The sequence below is a fragment of the Carcharhinus amblyrhynchos genome, chromosome 12, assembly GCF_965287045.1.
Source record: "Carcharhinus amblyrhynchos chromosome 12, sCarAmb.v2.hapA, whole genome shotgun sequence".
Taxonomy (NCBI): domain Eukaryota; kingdom Metazoa; phylum Chordata; class Chondrichthyes; order Carcharhiniformes; family Carcharhinidae; genus Carcharhinus; species Carcharhinus amblyrhynchos.
Genome location: NC_137335.1, coordinates 36,505,362 through 36,526,142, shown reverse-complemented (window position 1 = coordinate 36,526,142; position 20,781 = coordinate 36,505,362). Strand labels below are relative to the sequence as shown.

The 20,781-nt window shown below is 41.6% G+C and overlaps 2 protein-coding genes across 11 annotated transcripts in view; one reads left to right on the top strand and one right to left on the bottom strand.

Annotated features, from left to right (window-relative positions):
• Positions 1 to 15,313, bottom strand: part of LOC145350917 (uncharacterized) — a 37,531-nt gene extending 22,218 nt beyond the window's left edge. Inside the window, exons 1-2 of one of the 2 annotated variants that reach the window (XM_080200381.1) lie at positions 15,204 to 15,313; positions 6,924 to 7,206 (exon numbers count right to left, since the gene is read on the bottom strand). In XM_080200381.1, the coding sequence (XP_080056507.1) occupies positions 6,924 to 7,199 (276 nt within the window). In that variant the 5' untranslated portion in view covers positions 7,200 to 7,206; positions 15,204 to 15,313. Of the gene's footprint in view, positions 1 to 4,721; positions 4,934 to 6,923; positions 7,207 to 15,203 lie in introns of those variants that run through there. The other variant, XM_080200383.1, reaches the window with a different exon arrangement.
• The window catches only part of sanbr (SANT and BTB domain regulator of CSR), a 139,232-nt gene continuing 133,310 nt past the window's right edge, over positions 14,860 to 20,781 (top strand). For 4 of the 9 annotated variants that reach the window (XR_013888264.1, XM_080200375.1, XM_080200371.1 and 1 more), the window contains exon 1: positions 14,879 to 14,941. Coding sequence is in view for 3 of the 9 variants with exons in the window: in XM_080200375.1 (XP_080056501.1) it covers positions 14,911 to 14,941 (31 nt within the window). In the remaining 6 variants the exon portion in view is untranslated. Of the gene's footprint in view, positions 14,942 to 15,667; positions 15,897 to 20,781 lie in introns of those variants that run through there. The other 5 variants (XM_080200374.1, XM_080200373.1, XM_080200376.1 and 2 more) reach the window with 4 other exon arrangements.

Here is a 20,781-nt window from a genome sequence, read left to right as displayed (position 1 = left end):
GCATGGGCCCAACAAATTACTCAGCGGGAACAGGCAACAAGTTGGTAAACCTGTCATTAATTGACAGGATTGGAGGTCATGGCATTATATTTAAATAGCACTTGGACATGTATGTATTGCCTACAAGTCTACTGGCAAAATATAAGCTACAAGATCCTCTAATTGGCCTTCAGAATATGTCTTCATCTTGAATATTTAAACACTTTACCTCCAGTTGGCCTCCAGACACTGCTTTCATCTGTGAACTTGAGCCATATTCACCTCCATTTAACCCCCAGGCCTCTCGGATAAGACAGAACATGACTCAGAGCTGACGTGTGGCCCCACAGTTCAGTGATGCCACCCTGCAAGTTCTCCTCCAGGCTGTTTGGGAACAGCGATTCTTTCCCAGTAATGGTACCAGACAACTCTTCCAACTATCCAAGGAAGTTATCAGCCATAAGGTTCACTGGTGCATCTGGGTCCAGTGCAGGAAAGGATCAATGATCTAATCTATGCTGCCACGATGAAACAGCAGCAACATTACATCAGTTTGGTTCTCATACAGGTATCAAACAATGATAAAAGGTGGGGTTCCTCCATCTCAGCAGCTGGCAAGTCCTTCTGTGGTGTCTGCAGGTTGTGGATTGGCGTCAGTAGCCATATTTTCAATGGATAGCTGTTATCGCTCAGGATCCATTGTGCAATTATGCGAGGACCTCAAACTTCCTTTGCACCTACAGAATCATGAGAGCTCCTTGGGAACTGAAAACACACCGGGAGGATTTGTTTATGTAGTCATTAATGGAATGGAACTTTTTGCAGCTGAAGAATGCAGCAGGCAGGCCTCAAGGAGCTCTGATGGTCACATGAATGATAACCCATTGCACCTGTGGGAAAACTGCGGTAATCCCCAAAGCCTGGCCATATGGATCTGTGCTGAATTGCACATAGTCTTGAGTCCTTTTAAATAAGCCATCAGTGACCTTCATGCTTGTGATATGTCACACAAGCCTCCTGGAAGGTTTTGCTTGCAGGTGTCCACCCTAATTCCAGAGTTTGTGCCCTATTTACCTATGGAAATCTATTTGCTGAATCACACTCGATCTTCTCTCACACACCGTCATCCTCTCCTCCCCCCAAAACCCTCAACTCTCCTTCATCCACCCTCAGCTTGATCTCCATCACCTTCTACTTTCCCTTGATCAATCTTGACCTGCCCTTGATCAACTTTGACCCACTGTAGCAGGAGATACAGAAATTCCTCTGTTGGTGAGGTTTCCAAAGTGGCTGGCACTGCTGAAAATTTTGACAATATAAAACTCACGAAGCCGATGACTCAGTTTAAAGATGTAACTTTTATTTAGACCAGCAGCCGCCAGGAGAAATCATCACAGGGTCAGGGCAGCTCAGAGATAGAGCAGCTAGATCTCTTCAATGAAATTTGACTTGTACAATTCAAAACAGATCAATTATATGTTTTCTTATTAATTACTCCTGTCTTTCATTAGCATTAAATCAATCATCTTCAATATACATAAATCAACAACAATACCTGTCATATACTTTAACCAATCGCATCTTACCCTCTGGCATACTGGTATTTTATTAGTTCGTAAAATCAGGGAGCTAACTCCTGTCTTAGCTGACCCCATTTCCTGTGTTGCCTAGTAACCTCAGACACCAGCCCAAAGTTCAAATGAATGTTCCCATTAGTTCCCCTATAGGACACTGCCAAACCAGATTAACACATGACACCACGTCTGGGCATGTATCCATCTTATCTGGACAGCGAATAAACCCTATTCATGAAATATGATTAAGTATTCTAAATGCTTTCTTCATCTGAAACTCTACTGATAAAACTTGCATATTCTCAGGGCTTAAACATTCTCTTAGAATATGGCTTTGCCCTAATGCCCTTTACCATGATGCTTTGCAGCAAATTGCCTTTGGCTGAAGTGAACAATGATTCTTTTAAAAATGCATTAATGCACTCAAAAGATCAGCATATGTGTTTTACAATCATAATCACTTGTTTAAATTTCTCATATGTGCGTAAACTGCTTTCCTGTTAGGTCATAAGCCTGTTTTAAAAGTCATTTAACTTAATGCTGGTACTGCTATCAGCACCTTAATGTCAAATGGTTAAAAATTTTACTAACCTATTAGGATGCCTCCCTTACACTCTGCTTTTTGAAGACTATTAAAACAAAGTAGACTAGTTTAGAATAGGGACCACAGTGTGCGCTATATATATCAATGGTATCACAATGTCTCTCACTTATATATCATAAGAAGGTATTGTCTATATAAGCACATAAGTAATCATTTTTGAACAAGTATTATAGGTTTAAACTGTATTTTTGTATTTTCTTGTGAGCTTTGGCCAACAAGCAATTTACTCTTCCAGCATAATGGAAAAAAAGCTTAGTTAGACAGACTGCATTTTTTTGGAACAATGAAATATATAGCATATACCCTATTATCAGGGGCAGGCCAGGCAGCTACAAACTACCAAGGCTTTTGAAAATGAATAGAAAAATTCAGCTTCTAATTGCAATGAATAGACATATTCAGCCTCCACTGATAAGAGAATAGAAATCAGACAAGAAAAATGACTCCCTTCTTGCTGGTGTTTGGAGCCACTCTTGGACCTACTGGATTTGCATAGGTAAGATTTCTAGACAGCAGAAGAAGAACCTCTGGGTTCAATTGACCAATGAATTCCTAATACATATTGGTCAAATAAGAACATCTTTAACTGCTAGTCTTTGCTAGTCTTTGTGTTAGCTGAGATCAGCTGAATACAAGATCTCTCCAGAGGGATGCCCCAAGAAAATCCTCTTACACCCACCCACTGTCAGGTAGCACCCTCCCCTCCCCCTGTCAACTAGCAACCTTCCTCCATCAACAATGCCCTGCATAGTGAAGCTTCTCACCCCGCCTCCTAGTCCTCCATCAACCTGTCCAATTAATGAAAAATAGGTCCAATTCACTCCAAATCCAACTCAAGGATTGCCTTGTCTTATCAATGTCATTGATAGCATAAGATGATTTGATGGGATAGCTGATTTTGGTCATCATTTGTTCTCTATTGAAAGGATAGTTGTTGGTTCATTGTCATGTCTCTCTTTTTATTTTCTAATAACTTCTTTCAACTTTCAAGCAAACCAGTACTGATATTCTCTTCCCCCTTCTTTCTCTTTTTGCTTGAAATCGTCCCTCTACAGTCCCACACTGGTCTATTTCCTCTGAAATTGTGCCCTGTCCAGTGTCTCTGCCTTTTTCTAATTAGGTTCAGCGAATTTCTTTCTTCATTCACCTTTCTCAGCAATTCATCATTTGTTACTTTTTCTATCCGCTGATCCTTTCTATTGTCTTCCAAACATAAATTTCAAAGCTTTTTAGCAAATTGCTCTCCTCTTTCCTTCAGTTCCTAGTGCCGCACTCATACAAAACAACACTTCAAATCCAGCTCTTTTGTGAGTTTATGCTTGAGTTGCTTATTTGAGTTTCCAGTTAGGAACTGTCCCTTCTTACTAAATACAGCCTTTCCCATTGCTTTCTTTGCACCTTCCATCTGCAGATATTATGCTTCTGTTGTTCAATATTCTGCAGCTAACATAACAGATTTAAGTAACATACTGTAAGTGAAAGTCTTTCTTTATTTGTAGAATGGGGTAAATGTAGGCAGCATTTAATGCTAAAGTCAAAGAGCGGTGCTTTTTCACTTTTTTCAGTGAACAGAAATCTATTTTACATTTCAGTCAGCAAGATTGACACATGCCCAGACTGAGTGGTAAGCAATCTACCACTTCTTGCCTGGATCTGATGAGAATGTAACAAGAAAATTGAGTTATGATTAGTTCATGATGTGATGGTGTGGCAACGAATATTCCATTTTTCAAAGTCACACTTTTGGCTGGTCCTTTAAGAAGGATGCCAAGAACATGAGAACATGTTGATGTCCTAACGATAATTATCTCTCAATTGGCAAATTGTTCCTTCTGATTTGAAAATTATGCATATTACTCCACTATTTTGTGAAGTCACAGGTAAATCAAAGAATCACAGACCAGTTAGCCTATCTCTGCTGTGAGGAAACCTATCACCTGATGCTCATTGACCTACATTTGCTTGGTCACTTAACTTTTTAATTAAAAAAAGCCTCTGAATTTTCAAATCTGTCTGTAGCCTTGCCCCTCCCTATCTCTGTATGGCCTCTTGGGCATCCCTGTTTTAATTGGTCCACAAGAGCTGATAGAGACTCAGTGGGCCGAATGGTCTCCTTCCTTGCTGTGAATAACTCTATGACTTTACAATCATTAGTGGCCACGCCTTCACAGGCCCAACCTCTGAAATTCCCTTCCCTACACATCTTTGGGTCTCTTCCTTTAGAGCCAGATCTTTCAGGAGTAAAATCACATAAAGGGTGACAGAAGTTTGGAATTCTCTTTTGCAAACAGCAATTGATGCTGGATCATTTGTTAATTTTAAAACTGACATTGATTGATTTTTGATAGCCAAAGGAATTAAGCAATATGAAGCAAAGGTAGGTAAAGGAGTTAGGTTACAGGACAGCCTTAATTTCGTTGAAGGGTGGAACAGGTTCAAGATGAGTGAATGACCTACTTGTCCCTATGTTACTGTGACAATTATTCTGAATAGCCAGATAAGAACACTCTTTTAGAATGAAACTAAGTTGGGCACTAATGGATAGTGCTGATCTGGTACTTTACCTTGTGTTGCATTAGTTTAGTGACACTGGACAAAGCTACATCCTTTTCCTTCAGCTGTGTTTTCAATTGTGCAATTTCTTGTTCCAGCATACTGATTCTTTCCTTCAACTGTTTATGGTCATATACAGAAACCTACATATGTGCATATTACAAGTTACAAAAGTTGTAATAAAATGTAGTTAACATATCTTTTGTACGCAATAGATCTTTTCAAATGATCAGGATATTTTCATCAGTCTAAGAGTTCAGAATGACATTTGTAAGTAAAAACAGAAAGTGCTGGAAATAATCAGCAGGACTGACACCATCTGTGGAGAGAAAAACAGAGTTAACATTTGAGATGAATATGACTCCTTTTCTTCAATGTTTTGAAGTCAACTCAAATGTTAACTCTTATTTCAGATTTTCACCATCCTCAGTATTTTGCTTCTTGCCAATGAAGTGCAGCAGAAAAATATATAAGTTTATATCATCATTCAGTGGTCCACAGTACATTGCCTCACCATTGCAAAAAGTACAGCTTAGAAAACAAGGAATATCAGATGACCAGCAATTTTACATGAGTTTGGGTACATCTTTGGCCATTATTAATAAATGTTACATGAAAATAATATTTTGGTTGTGTAAAATTTGTAGGAAGATAATGAATGCAGAATGAACGTTTTAAAATTCACTTATGGGATGTGGGCATCATTGGCTAGGCCAGCATTTATTGCCCATCCCTAGTTTCCTTGAAAAGGTGGTGGTGAGCTATATTCTTGACCACTGCAGTATCTGAGGTAGCAAAGTAGATGATCAACAGTAATGTTATTAATAGGGAGAATAATGCAGTGGGAGTAAGCCTTCCTGAATTTGTGAGAAAATTGCCATCAGTTGAACAACTAATCACAGTTAAGGTAAGAATAATTTGAGAAGAAAGAAGGTAACATTGCTTTAAAGAAAGATCTTACAATAATTGTATGTTTAGAGGCAAATAGAGGCAGGCTTTATCAAAGACTTTGGAGATGCCTCAAGACAATGACAAATGATTCACTAAAGTGTTAAAGGATAAAATTTCAGAAGTGTACAATACAAAAACAAATTTACCTGTGGAAAGGACATGCTAAAGAATATATTGATTATTAATGGCCTGTAACTTCCAAGCTCGGGGACTTGTAACTGCAGTACGCCAACGATGCATGGGAAACCCCCCTAGATATCCCCATGTAAGGATTGCAAGGCTGTTGCCTGGGAAATCCAAACTTCTGTTGCATAATTGCCTTACAATGGAAACAATTTAAATCACAAACTTCAGATGGTTCCTCCCTCTCCCCCATTTTATTTCCAAGTCCAAAAGACCCGCTGGTTAGGTGCATTGCCATGCTAAAATTCTCCCTCAGTGTACGTGGAGTGTGGCGATGAGGGGAATTTTCACAATAATTTCATTGCAGTGTTAGTGTAAGCCTACTTGTGACAGTGATAAATAAACTTTAAACTTTAAGTAAGTGAGTAGGAGCAGAGTGGCAATCCAACCCTGACTGCCACTCCATGGAAGTTGCAGGCCAATCATGTTAAGTGGTGTTTCAGTGTTAGTATTTTCACATCTTGAGTTAGGAAGTTATGCATTCAAATTCCACTCCAGAGATTTGGATACAAATGCTAAGCTGATAATCACTGAGTGTTGTATTGTCAAATGAGATGTTAAACCAAAAGCACATCTGTCACCTTAGATAAATGTAAAAGATTACACGGTACTATTCCAAAGAACAGAAGGGGTATTCTTCCCAGCTTCCAGACCAATAGGTATCCCTCAACTGACATTATTAAAAGAAGATTGTCATGTCATTATGAGATTCCCACTTGGGGGACCTTGGTGTGTGCAAACTGGTGTTAAGTGTTCTATATTGTATTAGTGGTGACGGTGACACTTCAAAAGTATTTAATTTGCTGCAAGGAGCTTTGGAACAACCAAGCACTATAGAATGAGGGCACATCTTTAATATGATAAATAATTTGAGAGTTAGTAGCAGCTTTCATAACTTTGGAAAGCACAGGTATAATAATAGTTGAAAAAGTAAAAGAGAAACAGGAGCAAATTTTCAAGAAGGGAAGAAATGCTGGGAAATACTGATCAGGCAGCATAGAACAGGAGTAAATCTAAACATTGTAGGCATAAAGATGATATTGTTAATAAGTCAAGATATTAAGAGAATTTAATCTTACTTTAATTGAGGCATCCTTGGCAGAAATGTCATGTTTTTGTCCTCCAAAGTTAATTTTCCTTGATCGCCCCAACTTTTGTATTTTAACAGCATCAAAATGTATGGTTAATGATTTTGCTTCTGGAATGGACACGGCCATACCAGTTATGCCTGTAAAATCCGGAGGTTCTTTGATCAATACATCAGGTCCTGAAGCTAGGCTGTTGTGTGTCAGGTTTTCAACTGGTTGCATTGCTCCTCCTTTAATCCTCAGCATTTTAGTTTTGATGTTAGACATTTAGCGCCTAGATGATAATGAAGGAGTAATGTAATTTTTTATTATTTCTTCCTAGTTTGCAAGAGAATCAAGCCAATAATGAATAGAAAATAACTATAACTACCAAATTTTAAATAAACATTTCATTCCTAGCTAGTCATAAAACTTTACTCTGTGTTAACAAAGGTATTGATTGCTTTAATTAGACAACACACATACATATTTAACTTACTATAAAATGGATGATGGGGTGACTACTGCTTCAGTAGTTACGGTTTACACTTTCATCCAGAGGGGCAGATTTTACTGAGGACAGCTGACATTCAGATCTACCCATTTAAAGGAAATAGTTTGTTAGCCAAGCTCAAAGAAGGGGAAAACAAATAAATATTATTTTCTTTGTAATAAAGTTTTTGATAGAATTAATTACTTCACTGCGAATTAAAACATTCTCCTTCCCAAAATTACTAAGCTTCTTTCACAAAACTATTTCATGTTGGGGGTACAATTTCTTGGGTACCAACTGCCCTTCAGCATCTTACCCAACAAGCAGATGGTGATGCCATGATGCCTACCACATTAATACCTTTGTATCTCATAACGATGGATATACTTTCAAGATTCAAAGAAACCACAATGCCTCTAGGCTTTCATCAAAAACCATATGTAGGTGTGTAACTAACACACACATTTATTCCGCCCGGTCTAGATGCTTTTTCGTTCTTCATCATTTAGTGGGAGGCGGTGGTGGTATACTAGCAATCCAGAGATCCAGGATAATGCTTGAATCCTGTTTGAATTCTACCACAGCAGATAGTGAAATTTGAATTTAATAAAAAATCTGGAATTAAAAGTCTAGTGATGACCATGAAACCATTATCGATTGTTGTAAAACCCATCCGGTTCACTAATGTTCTGTAGGGAAGGAAATCTTACCTTGTCTGGACTACATGTGATTCCAGACCCATAGCAATGTGGTTGACTCGTAAATGCCCCCAGGGATGGACAATAATTGCTGGCCCAGCCAATGATGCCCATATCTCATGAATGTATAAAAAAAATTCCTGACACCCTTCTTAGTTTCTTTTACTGTGTGTGTGGGGCGGGGGAGGAGGGGATTCAGGGAAGGTGGGTCTGCATTATATTTATTGAACGAGTCTTTTCTTGAAAAATTGCTGCTGGAGTGTGATTCATCTTGCCACTAGAAATTCTCTGCTCAGTATCAATATTTTCTGGGGTACACTTTGTCCTTAATGTGGCTGCAATGTTGTCACAGAGTTCTAATTAGATGTTTAGATCTTTGAGATGCTTGATATTAAATTGCTTAGTTGGTTTAGATGCTTCTTGTCAGTGAGGTTAAAAATGAACAATAATGTGTTGCCTTAATGTTTTGACAGTTTGCATATACCTCACTATTGAGCGATGGGGTGATTAATTATGAACCAATGGTTTACAAACATATGGTAAAAAAAACGAGGAAAGGCCGCATTCCCATTCCATCCAGACATGGTACAGCATATGTGCACCATCAATCAACCCAGTCACACAATCTCCTGGGAGAGAGGATTTTAAAAAAAACCCTCTGAAAGCAATCAAATAAACTCCATGTTACTATCTTAACTGATAATCTAAATCATTGCAAGACACAGCTACCTTCTATGATTCAAGATTTCTTCTATTCAGAGGAACTCATCCAGTTTCCTTTGTAAACTAGAAACAGCAAATCTGTAACCATCACAATCCATGGCAATCTGTTCCAGGAATCAATGATTAGAACTACTGCTCAGTGTTGACATTGCCTCCATGTCTTCTTCTTTGAAATGTTGCTTAGACTATCTCCCTCTATCTGGCTGAAATATCTTATCCATCCAAAAAAGAGCTATTCCTTTCTTACTTTTGAAGAGCTGTGTCATACAGCCATGCATTTATGTTTCTCCAATGAAACAAGTTGCAGTTCCTTTGGTCTGCCGTCACAACCAAGACTTGGTGTTAATCTGGAGGCCTCAATCTAGGGCCTAGACATCTTACCACATATGGGGCAAAATTGAGTACAAAACACATGATGGGGCTGAGATGGGGACATGTATTTATCTCTAGTTATTCTGGTTATGTATTTCACTGTTCTGGCTGTATGTTCTGACATCCCATTTGTTTTTTCTAAATGTAACTGATCACAAACCTTCAAATTTATATACACTATGAGGCTGGCTTGGTTCACAGCCATTATAATGTAACCTGGCATACCATTTATATGAATATGTGTATATACTTGAAATTACCATGATCCAAATGCATCACTCTGGAATCTGCAATTATATCGTGCCTTTAAAATAAAATGAATGTCCAAGGCACTACACAAAGAAGTAAGGGAAAAATGAACACTGAGGCAAACATTGAAATACTAGAAGGGATTACAAAACCTTGGTTGATGAGGTGGATTATGAGGGCCACAGGAGGACATGGAGGTGGAAAAGTGGAGGGGTTCAGGGAACAAATTCCACTGAGTGGGGTCTAGGTAACTGAAGAATAGCCCAATGAGGGAGCTATGGGTAGGGGGAATGAACAAGAGGCATCAGGGACCTGGGAGCTAATGTAGGTCAGAGAAAATTAGGGATAAAGGGTGCAAAGATCTTCCTGCGGCATAAGGTATAGACAGCAGAGTTTAGATCAGCTTAAGTTAAGGCAGGTGATAGGCTGGCCAGAGAGCATTGGAATAGTTGAATCCGGAGGTGACAAAGTCATGAAGGAGGATTTCACATGCAGACTGGTAGAACACGGATAGGTCAGACAGTTTTATGGAGGTGAAATAGTTGCCATTGCAGGACACATACATTAGTCCCCATGTGTTGCCAGCCTGGCAGCCAATGTATGTAAGCAAGCAGAAGGGTGATGGATTAACAGGATTTGATTCTGATTTGATTTACTATTGCCATATGTATAAGCATACAGTGAAAAGTATTGTTTCTTGCGCACTATACCAACACAACACACATATCTAAAGAACAAAAGGTGCAAAATGTAGTATTATAGTCATAGTTCTGATATAATAAAAATCAACTTAATATAAGATAGGTACATTCAAAAGTCTGATGGCAGCAGGGAAGAAGCTGTTCTTGAGCCAGTTGGTATGTGGTGTCAGATTTTTTAATCTTTTTCTTGATGGAAGAAGTTGGAAGAGAGTACGTCCAGGGTGTGTGGAGTCATTGATTATGGTGGCTGCTTTTCCAAGGCAGTGGGAAGTATACACAGAATCAATGGAAGGGAGACTGGTTTGCATGATGGACTGGGCTTCATTTACGACTGTTTGTAGTCTCTTGTAGCCTTGGACAGAACAGGAGCTATACCAAGCTGTGATACAACCAGAAAGGATGTTTTCTATGAAACATCTGCAAAAGTTGGTGAGAGTTGTAGCGGACATGGCAAATTTCCTTAGCTTCCTGAGAAAGTGGACGTATTACTGGGCTTTCTTAACTATAGCATCGGCATGGAGGAACCAGGACTGGTTGTTGGTGATTTGACACCTAGAAACTTGATGCTCGCAACCATTTCCACTTCTTCCCTGTTGATGTAGAGGTTGCTGTGGCATGGTTGTGTGGTGTCGTGGTCACTGTTCTCCTGAAGGCTGGGCACTTTGCTGCAGACAAAGATCTGTTTGAGGTTGTGTGGTTGTTTGATGGCAAGAAGTGGGGGTGTGGGGATGGCCTTGGCGACATGTTCGTCTTCTTCGATGACATGTTGAAGGTTCCGGAGATGTCTTATCTTAGCTTCTCTGCTCTGGGGAAGTACTGGATGACGAAGGATACTCTGTCTGCCGTGTCCCATGTCCGTCTTCTGAGGAGGTCAGTGCGGTTTTTCGCTGTGGTGCGTCAGAACCGTTGATCAATGAGTCAAGCGCCATATCCTGTTCTTATGAGGGCATCTTTCAGCATCTGGAGGTGTTTGTTCCGATCCTCCTCATCTGAGCAGATCCTGTGTATACAGAGGGCTTGTCCATAGGGGACAAGGCATGGTTTGTTGGGGAGACCATTCTGAGCAGCACAGTAGTAGTGGCTAGCACTGCTGCTTCACAGGTCTCGGTGCCTGGGCTCGATTCCCAGCTTGGATCACTGACTGTGTGGAGTTTGCACATTCTCCCTGCGTCTGCGTGAAAGTGAGTTTCCTCTGGGTGCTCTGGTTTCCTCCCAGAGTCCAAAGATGTGCAGGTTAGATTGATTGGCCATGCTAAAATTGCCCCTTAGTGTCCTGAGATGTGTAGGTTAGAGGGATTAGCGGGTAAGTGTGTAGGGATATGGGGGTAGGACCTGGGCGGGATTGTGGTCGGTGCAGACTCGATGGGCCAAATGGCCTCTTTCTACATGGTAGGGTTTCTATGATTTCTATGCAGACGCTACGACAACAGATGAATGAACACCATTCGACAATCACCAGGCAAGAGTGTTCTTTTCCTGTTGGGGAACACTTCAGCAGTCACAGGCATTCAGCCCCTGATCTTTGAGTAAGCGTTCTCCAAGGCGGCCTTCATGACATACGACAACACAGAATCGCTAAGCAGAAACTGATAGCCAACTTCCGCACACGTGAGGACAGTCTCAACCAGGATCTTGGGTTCATGTCACACTATCTGTAACTCCCACAACTTGCCTGGGTTTTCAAAATCTCACTAACTGTCCTGGCTGGAGACTATACACATCTCTTTAAACTGTGCTTAACTCTCTCTCCACTCACATTGCCAGTACGTTTAAGACTTGATTACCTGTACAGACTTGCATTCCAACCACTATTTTGTAAATTGAGTTTGTGTCTTTATGTGTCCTGTTCGTGAACAGAACTCCCACTTACCAGATGAAGGAGCAGCGCTCTGAAAGCTTGTGGCTTGTACTACCAAATAAACATGTTGGACTTTAATTTGGTGTTGTGAGACTTCTTACTTTTCTTGAACCATTGCAGTCCATGTAGCATCATCAGTGTTCTATACAATTGTACCTGTCATTTCAGTCTCTTTGAGGCACATACCACAAATTTATCACTAAGTCATATTTAACTGGATCATCTACCTATTTTCAATCAGGATGTCAACTACTATTACATGTCTAATTGGTACAAATAGTTTTATATCTGAATATGTGTACAGGTGTCACTCTTATCTCAGAGATAGTATCTTCACTCTGAGGTCAGGGGTTTTTGAATTGAAGCCCTGCTAAGTGACTTGAGCATGTAATCAATCTTGTCTAACATTTTGGTGCAATACCAGAGTTGCAATACTTCATTGCCAGTGGTGCCACCTTTCAGGTGAGTTAGTTGCTACTTTCTTTGCAATTAAATCAGTAATTACATTGAAACATAATATTGTTAAATGTAAAGGGTGGTCTGAGTTGTGAAAGATTCTGTAGTAGTGCAAAATATTTCTTTACGTACAGCAGACAGGATACCTGATATGAAATAAAGTTTCAGCATGACCGGGGCGGGTGGGGTGCTGCAGGAAGAAGAATGCTGCAATGCTGAGGTTTAATTTTTGTGCTCCAATTCCTGGAGTGGTGTCTCTGACTCAGAGGCAATTGTGCTACTAGCTAAGCTGCAACTAACATCTTAACACGAATCATAGAATACCTACAGCGCAGAAGGAGGCTATTTGGCCCATCAAATCTGCACCAATCACAATTGCACTCAGGCCCTATCTACATAACCCCATGCATTTACCCTAACTAGACCCCCTGACACTATGGAGCAATTTGGCATAGCCAATCTAACCCACACATCTTTGGACTGTGGGACGAAACCAGGGCATCTGGAGGAAACCTATAGACACAGGGAGAACGTGCAAACTCCACACAGACAGTGACCCAAGCTGGGAATCGAACCAGGGTCCCTGGCGCTGTGACGCAGCAGCACTGATGATTGTGTCACCATGCTGCCCAATGTGGTGTAAACCAAAATGGCTGACTTTGATTCAAAGTTTTGTTTCACTGACTAATTAGTATTAACTTGTATATGTATTTTGCCATTTGGCTACAAATCCAAACTTCAAATTTATCTCAATTTTTTACATAATTAACTTGACTATAGTAAAATGTTTTAGAAGTATCTGCAGTGATAGAAGATATGTGCTTCCATTGCCTTCTTCCAAACTATAAGTATCATTCTGGATTAAATTTTTTTCGATTAATAGGATATTTAACTTTGCTGGTATGGCCAGCATTTATTTCTCATTCTTAATTGTCCTTGATAAGGTGATGGTGAGCTGCCTTCTTAACACTGCAGTCCATATGATATCGGTATATCCATCATGCTGTAATGAAGGGAGCACCCGGATTTTGATCCAGTAACAGCGAAGGAATAGCAATACTGTTCCAAGTCCAGATGGTGTGTGACTTGCAGGGAAACTGCAGGTGGTGATGTTCCATGTATCTACGTCCCTTATTCATTATGTCAAAGAAACCTTGACAAGTTGCTGCACTGTATCTTGTAGATGGTACACACTGCTGGCACTGAGCCAGTGGTTGAGGGAGTGAATGTTTAAGATGGTGGATGGGATATTCCTCAAGTGGGCTGCTTTCTCTTGGATGGTGTTGAGCTTCTTTAGAGCTTTTGGAGCTAAACTCATCTAGACAGGTGTGGTGTGTTCCATCAAATGCCTGACGTGTGCCTTGAATGGATTGGTTTTGGGGAGTTAAGAGGTGAATTACTTGCTGCAGAATTCTCAGCCTCTAACCTGCTCTTGTAGTCTCAGTATTTATATGGCTGGTCCAGTTAAGTTTTTGATTAATTATTACCCCCACAATGCTAATAATGGGGGGTTCAGTGATGAAAATGCTGCTGGGAAGATGGTTAGATTCTTTCTTGCTGAAGATGGTAATTGTCTGCAAGGCACTTGTGTGGTGTGAATGTTACACCACTTAGAATGTCCCATTGCCTGGGGCAATGTAAGGAACAACATTTTTATGCAGCGAGTGGTAATGCCTGGCACTTGTTGCCCATGAGATTGGAGGATGCAAAAGCAATCAATGCTTTCAAAAGGAAATCAGATGGGTGCTTGAAGGAAATAATCTTGCTGGACTAGGAGAAGCCATATGGAGGAAACTGGGGAAGATTGGGACTTCTTTCCCTGGAGTGTAGGAGGCTTATGGGTGATCTTATAGAGATCTATAAAATAATGAGGGGCATAGACAAGATAGCGAGTAAATATCTTTTCCCAAAGGTAGGGGACTCTAAAACTAGAGGGCATAGGTTTAAGGTGAGAGGGGAGAGTTACAAAAGGGTCTTGAGAGACAATTTTTTCACACATAAGGTGGTGAGTGCCTGGAACAAGCTGCCAGAGGTAGTAGTAGAGGCGGGTTACAATTTTGTCTTTTTAAAAAGCATTTAGACAGTTACATGGATAAGATGGAGTATAGAGGGATATGGGCCAAATGCGGGCAATTGGGATTAGCTTAGGGGTTTAAAAAAAAGGGCAGCATAGACAAGTTGGGCTGAAAGGTCTGTTTCCATACTGTAAACCTCTACGACTGTATTGCTCTGTGGAGAGTCGACGTAGACTTGACGGGCTGAATGGTCTCCTTCTGCGCTGTAAATGACTCTTCGACTCGCAAAAAAAATGCAACACCAGTCCTGTGAGTGTGGTGCCCATGAATGAACTTGAGGCGCTATTGGCACGGCTCTGGCTGCATGCAAGCGCGTGTGCGCACGCGCGGTGGGCGCTCGCTCTCCAGTCAGCGGCTGCTGCTTCGGACGAAAGATGAAGCAGATAAACTGTAAACAAAAGACGGGTGAGAACGAAGCGGCGCGGTTTTACTATCATAACCATATTCGATAAAACTTACACTGTGAGGTCTATAAGTTATAAGATACATAGGACGTAAAAGCGAACATTAGAAATTAGTACCAAGGTATGACCGTTGACAACGACACACGATTAACGAATCCTTTGACATTTTGCCTGAGCGCCTGTGGGAGTTGAGAGATCCCCGAAGGGTTTCCTCAAACACTGCTTTGTATGGGAGAACTTTCTACAGATAGGTTTTCTTTTACCTTGGAAGGCGGCAGCTTTAAATAGAATAGTTAATTGGGATTTCTGTGTAAATCGTGGCCTATTCCGGTAGCGAGCTCCTTTCGCAGCCTAACAACAGCCCGGTTGCCAGGTTACGCGGACGCAGGTCTTGCTGCACTGCGGCTCCGCTCTGAGGGCGGAGGTTGAGCCGCTCCGAGGCTGCCCGAGTCTTCTCATGCCGCCCCGAGGCAGTTCGAGTCTCCTCGTGCCGTTCCGAGGCTGCCCGAGCCGCCCCGAGGCAGTTCGAGTCTCCTCGTGCCGCTCCGAAGTTGCCCGAGCCGCCCCGAGGCTGTTCGAGTCTCCTCGTGCTGCTCCGAGGCTGCCCGGGCAGCTCCAGTCTGCCCACCCCGATTGGACGAACCCGTACCCGAGCTCCTGGCTGCCAGCCTGAAGCAGCGTGCCGATTGGTTGTGAGCGATGTCAGCCACAGGGGCAAGTTGCTCCACCTGTCCCGGCTTTGGAGGTTGTTGTGATTCAATGGAGGGTGGAGCTGTGCCAGGGGTAATGGCTGGAACCGGGTAGTTTACATGAGAAAGATGCGGTGTTTCCCCGTTTCCACCCCTTGAAAACAATTCTAAAGGCACCAATGCGAATTTAGCGGAGCGCAGTGTGGTGGGGGCTCTGCAGCCGGTATATCCACTGCAGTACCAACCGGAAGAACGGGCAGAAATCTAGTGAGTGGTTTACTATTCGTTGCTGCTTTAAGGCACTGTTGTCGAGGGAAAGGGAACGACGCCTCTAGGTCAGGTACTGGTTGACTCGGACAGATATTGAAATTGGATGTAAAACTGATGGTTGAATTCTACAATCGAACTTCAGTAAGACTGCAGTAATCCAGGTGTTTGGTTTAAATCCTACTAATGGAATGTTTGCGTCTTCGTGAGGTCGAATAAGTTATATTCAATTAGTCTTAGCAAGACGATGTTTTATAGCCAACTATTTGTAAGACTGCAAAATATAGTTGTGTGTGTATATATAAAATAAACTGCTGCTTGAGCAAATACATTTTAATTGTAAGAAAACAGGGTAAATGTGATCATATGTATGCGTATGGACCTCGAATAAATAAAAATACAATTTCAAGTTTCTGAACACCATGAATCTCATAATCAAATAGTTAAGCATTCAAGGAGACCATTTGGCCTATCGTGTCAGCAGATTCCTGAAAGAGCAACTCATAGTGCCACTCCCCGTCTTCTCCATATTACATGCAATTTATTTTCTGTTTCAGATACTGATTCAATTCCTTTTTGAAAGCCTTAATTGACCTTGCCTCTTCCATACACTTAGTGCATTCCAGATCCTAACCACTTCACGAAGTTTTCCCACATGTTGCTTTTGCTTCTTTTGCCAGTTGCCTCATCTGTGCCCTCTCATTCATGATCCTTGCACCATTTCACCCATATACTCTGTCCAAGGCTGCTTGTGATTTTGAATACCTCTATCAAATCTCTTGACCTTCTCCAAGAAGAAAACTCCCAACTTCTCCAATCTATCTTTGCAACCGAAGTTCCTCATCCTTGGAACCATTCTTGTGAATTTTTTCAAATGCTGCATATCCTTCCTAAAAGTGTAGTGTCCAGACTAGAGCAATACTCTGGTTGAAGTTGAACTAGGATTTTATAGAGGTTTAACCTGACTTATTTGTGTTTGTACTCTGATAAAGCCCAGGATGTTACATGCTTCATAAATTGAGCTCATTCCTGACCTGATGTCTGCCCACATACACCCAGATCATTATCAGATGTTAGTTAAGAGTAAACAAATTAGTGTATGACTGGAATCACTTTAAGGCCAGAGCAAGTAGGTTTCTTTCCTTAAAGGATGTGAGTTAACCAGTTGGATATTTGAGGATCCAACAGCTTCTTGATCACATTTACTGATAGCAACTTTTTCTTTCCAGATTTTTAAACCGAGTTCAACTTTAAAAAAAAGTGGCATTTTTTAACTTGTGTTCTCTGGATTATTAGTCCATGTTTCTAAATTATGAGTTCAATGATGATATATATTGTGTTATGTAGAATGATAAAATTTAGAATCCTAACTTTTTACCAAATTTGAATATAGCAGCTTGCTATGTTTTCTAGTAATTTAGCACATAGTTTTGAATGGAGTAGAGGTAAAGACTACAAAAATAAAAAGGTAGTCTGTAGCTCAGCCATGGTTAGAGCACATGTTTTAGGGGCCCATTAGAAAAAGGATATTAAGGCACAGAGAATGTAAAAGAATGGCCAAAATGATGCCAGAGATGGAAACTATACTTATGAGAAAATACATGAAATAAAATAATTGGAATCATAGAAGGAAGCCATTCAATCACATCCGTCTGTACCTGTTAGGTGTATTTACCCAAACAGGCACCAGATTGTGGCAACTAGGGTAATTTCACAGTAATTTCATTGCAGTGTTAACGTAAGCCTTACTTGTGACTAATAAATAAACTTAAACTTATAAAATGTCTGTGGCAGCTCTTTGAAAGAACTGCCAAAATTAATCTTACACTCATTTTCCCATAACACTCAATTAGTTCTCTTCAAATACATGTCTAGAGGTCTTGTGGTACAGTTGGTAGTGTTCCTGCCTCTAAGCCAGAAGCTCCAGAATCAAGTCTCACCCCAGGACTTGATGGTCAGGGAAGGTGCATTCATAATATGATCAAACAGGTTGAGTCTGTAAGCCTACGACAGTGGATGGTGGTATAATTTTCACTATGTGACATGGTTTTATTTGGAGCTGGTGTACTTGGTCACTGCCTTTGTCCCCACTAACACAGCATACTTGACCTGGGCAGCAGCAGGTGCACAGTGCTCTGGGTCTCCTGGGAGCTAATGGTCTGCCACTTAAAAGTTTGCTAAAGAGCTAAACAGGATAATCAGTACAAGTAGAGAGAATAGTTACAATCTGGAATACACTTCCTCAGAATCAGATTCCAAAGGAAAATTTTAAAAGGCAATTTGACACACATTTCCATTCCAATTATCTTCCTGTAACTAGTCGTGCACTAAGGCAGATTTTCTTCACTTTCCATAGCTACGTTGTGGGAAATTACCATCTCGGAGTCAGACTGGGGGTGCAATAATAGTTCTATTTAACGAAGCTTTGTGCAGAAAAGGCACTGGCACTCCGCAGTACTGGGCAACTACCTTCCCTCAATAATACAATAGGAGCGGTCCATCTTTATAACTTTTACACAATAGGTGGACCGAACATCACTTACACATCGTTGTAATCAAGTAGGTGAACGATCGTTTAACACATTGTTATAGACAGATACAGACATGAGCATTTTAATATCGCATTGTTCCATGAATGGATAATTTCCTCTTTATCAATTACTTAGTTTTGGTCTATTCATATATTAATTGATTTTCCTGCATTTATGTATTCCCATTCCCATTCATGGCTAATCTCTCTATCAAACCCCATTGTCCCAGGACTGTCTTTATCTTTAAGATGCCTAGCTTCCTGCAGTATTTGTTCCCTGTATGTTTAATTCAAATTCAGGCAGGATGTCAGAGTAACAAGGCCATGTGTAGTGCTGACTGCTGGACAGATTACAGGCTCATTGTCCCCAAAATGAGGCTCCGCATCAGACCCAAGAGGCGACCACAAGGAAGCAAGGTTATGAAAAGAATCAATGCGGCCAAGCTAAAGAACCCCAGCATAGCTTCAGCACTGGCTGAAGACTTAGAAATCAAGCTTGCTGACCTACACCTCGCACGCAACTCTGAGGATGACTGGGAATACTTCAGGGATGCTATCCATACATCTGCGCTGTAGACGCTTGGGCCCTCCACCCACAAGTAGCAAAATTGGTTTGATAGAATGATGAGGAGATACAGGCTTTACTTGTTGAAAAGCACTGTCTTCATCAGGCCTGTCAGAATGACCCATCTTCAGCTGCCAAGAAAAATGCTTTTATCAGTGCTCGCAGGACAGTCCAGAATAAACTATGTAAAATGCAGAATGCCTGGCTGAGCGCCAAGGCAGATGAAGTACAGGGATATGCTGACAGAAATTACTTGAAACGGTTCTATGAAGCCCTCAACACTCTGTATGGACCTCAATCTTTCGGGAGTTACTCCTCCTGAGTACAGATGGTACAACTCTTGTTACAGAGAAAGCTCAGATCCTGCAGAGATGGGCTGAACACTTTGAAGCCATCCTCAACCGACCGTCATCTATTAACGATGAGGCGATAGACAGGATTCCCCAGGTTGATATCAACAGCGCCATGGATGACGCACCGGTAGTAGCCGAATTCATGAAAGCTGTCAGCCAGCTATCCAGTGGCAGAGCTTCAGGGGCAGATGCCATATCTGCAGAGATCTATAAAGCTGCTGGTCCTGCACTTATCGAGAAGCTCACCGAGTTATTCCAGTCCTTTTGGAAGCAAGGATCCACTCCTCAGGAACTTAAAGATGCTTCCATCGTACAAGTCTACAAGAGGAAGGGCAATTGGCAAGTATATGACAACCACCGAGGAATCTCGCTGCTCTCCATCGCAGGAAAAATCTTCGCACGAGTCCTACTAAATCATCTGGTCACTCATCTGGAGCTGGGCCTGCTTCCAGAGTCACAGTGTGGCTTCTGCAAAGGTTGGGGACGACTGACATGATTTTTGCTGTGTGCCAACTTCAGGAGAAGTGTCAGGAGCAGAATCGTGAGCTCAGCAAATCTTTGTTGACCTCGCGAAAGCCTTTGATATTGTACGCCAACCAGGCCTGTGGAGGATCATGTCAAAGTTTGGCTGCCCCCCCCCAAATTCATTCAGATGGTACGCCAGTTCCATGATGGCCAGAGTACTGGATGGTGGAGAATCCTCTGAGGCATTCCTAGTCACTAGTGGCGTCAAACAGGACTGTGTGGTCACTGTTTACTGCCACGCTGAATGATGCCTTCCAGGACAGTGTTGCTGGAATCAGCCTCAAGTACAGAATGGATGGGAAGCTTTTCAGCCTGCGGAGACTTCAAGCTATTACCAAAGTGAAAGAGACTGTTCTGAGAGATTTCCTCTTTGCTGATGACTGCACCCTGTATGCTGGCTCAGAGCTAGAGATGCAAGTCAGTATGGACAAATTTTCCATGGCTTGTGACAACCTTTGGACTCACCATCAACATTCACCAGCCTGCTCCTCATGCACCATACACAGAATCCACAATCGTAATCAAAGGGCAGAAACTACAGGCAGTGGACCAGTTCACTTATCCTGGCAGCACCCTCTCCCAAGCAGTGACTATTGATGCAGAAGTTAACTGCAGCATAGCAAAGGCAAGTTCTGCTTTTGGTAGACTGCGCTTCACTGTATGGGAACATCGAGGAATCAGCCCAGCAACAAAACTGAAGGTCTACTGTGCCATGGTACACACTACCCTCCTGTATGCCTATGAAACATGGACTGTGTATCGAAGGCATGCAAGACAGCGCAATCATTTCCACATGACTCGTCTTCGCGGAATATTATGCATCCTATGGCTAGACAAAGTACCAGACACTGAAGTTCTCTCTAGAGCAAGTCTACCATCAGTCCACACATTGCTGGTAACCTGCCCACCGGG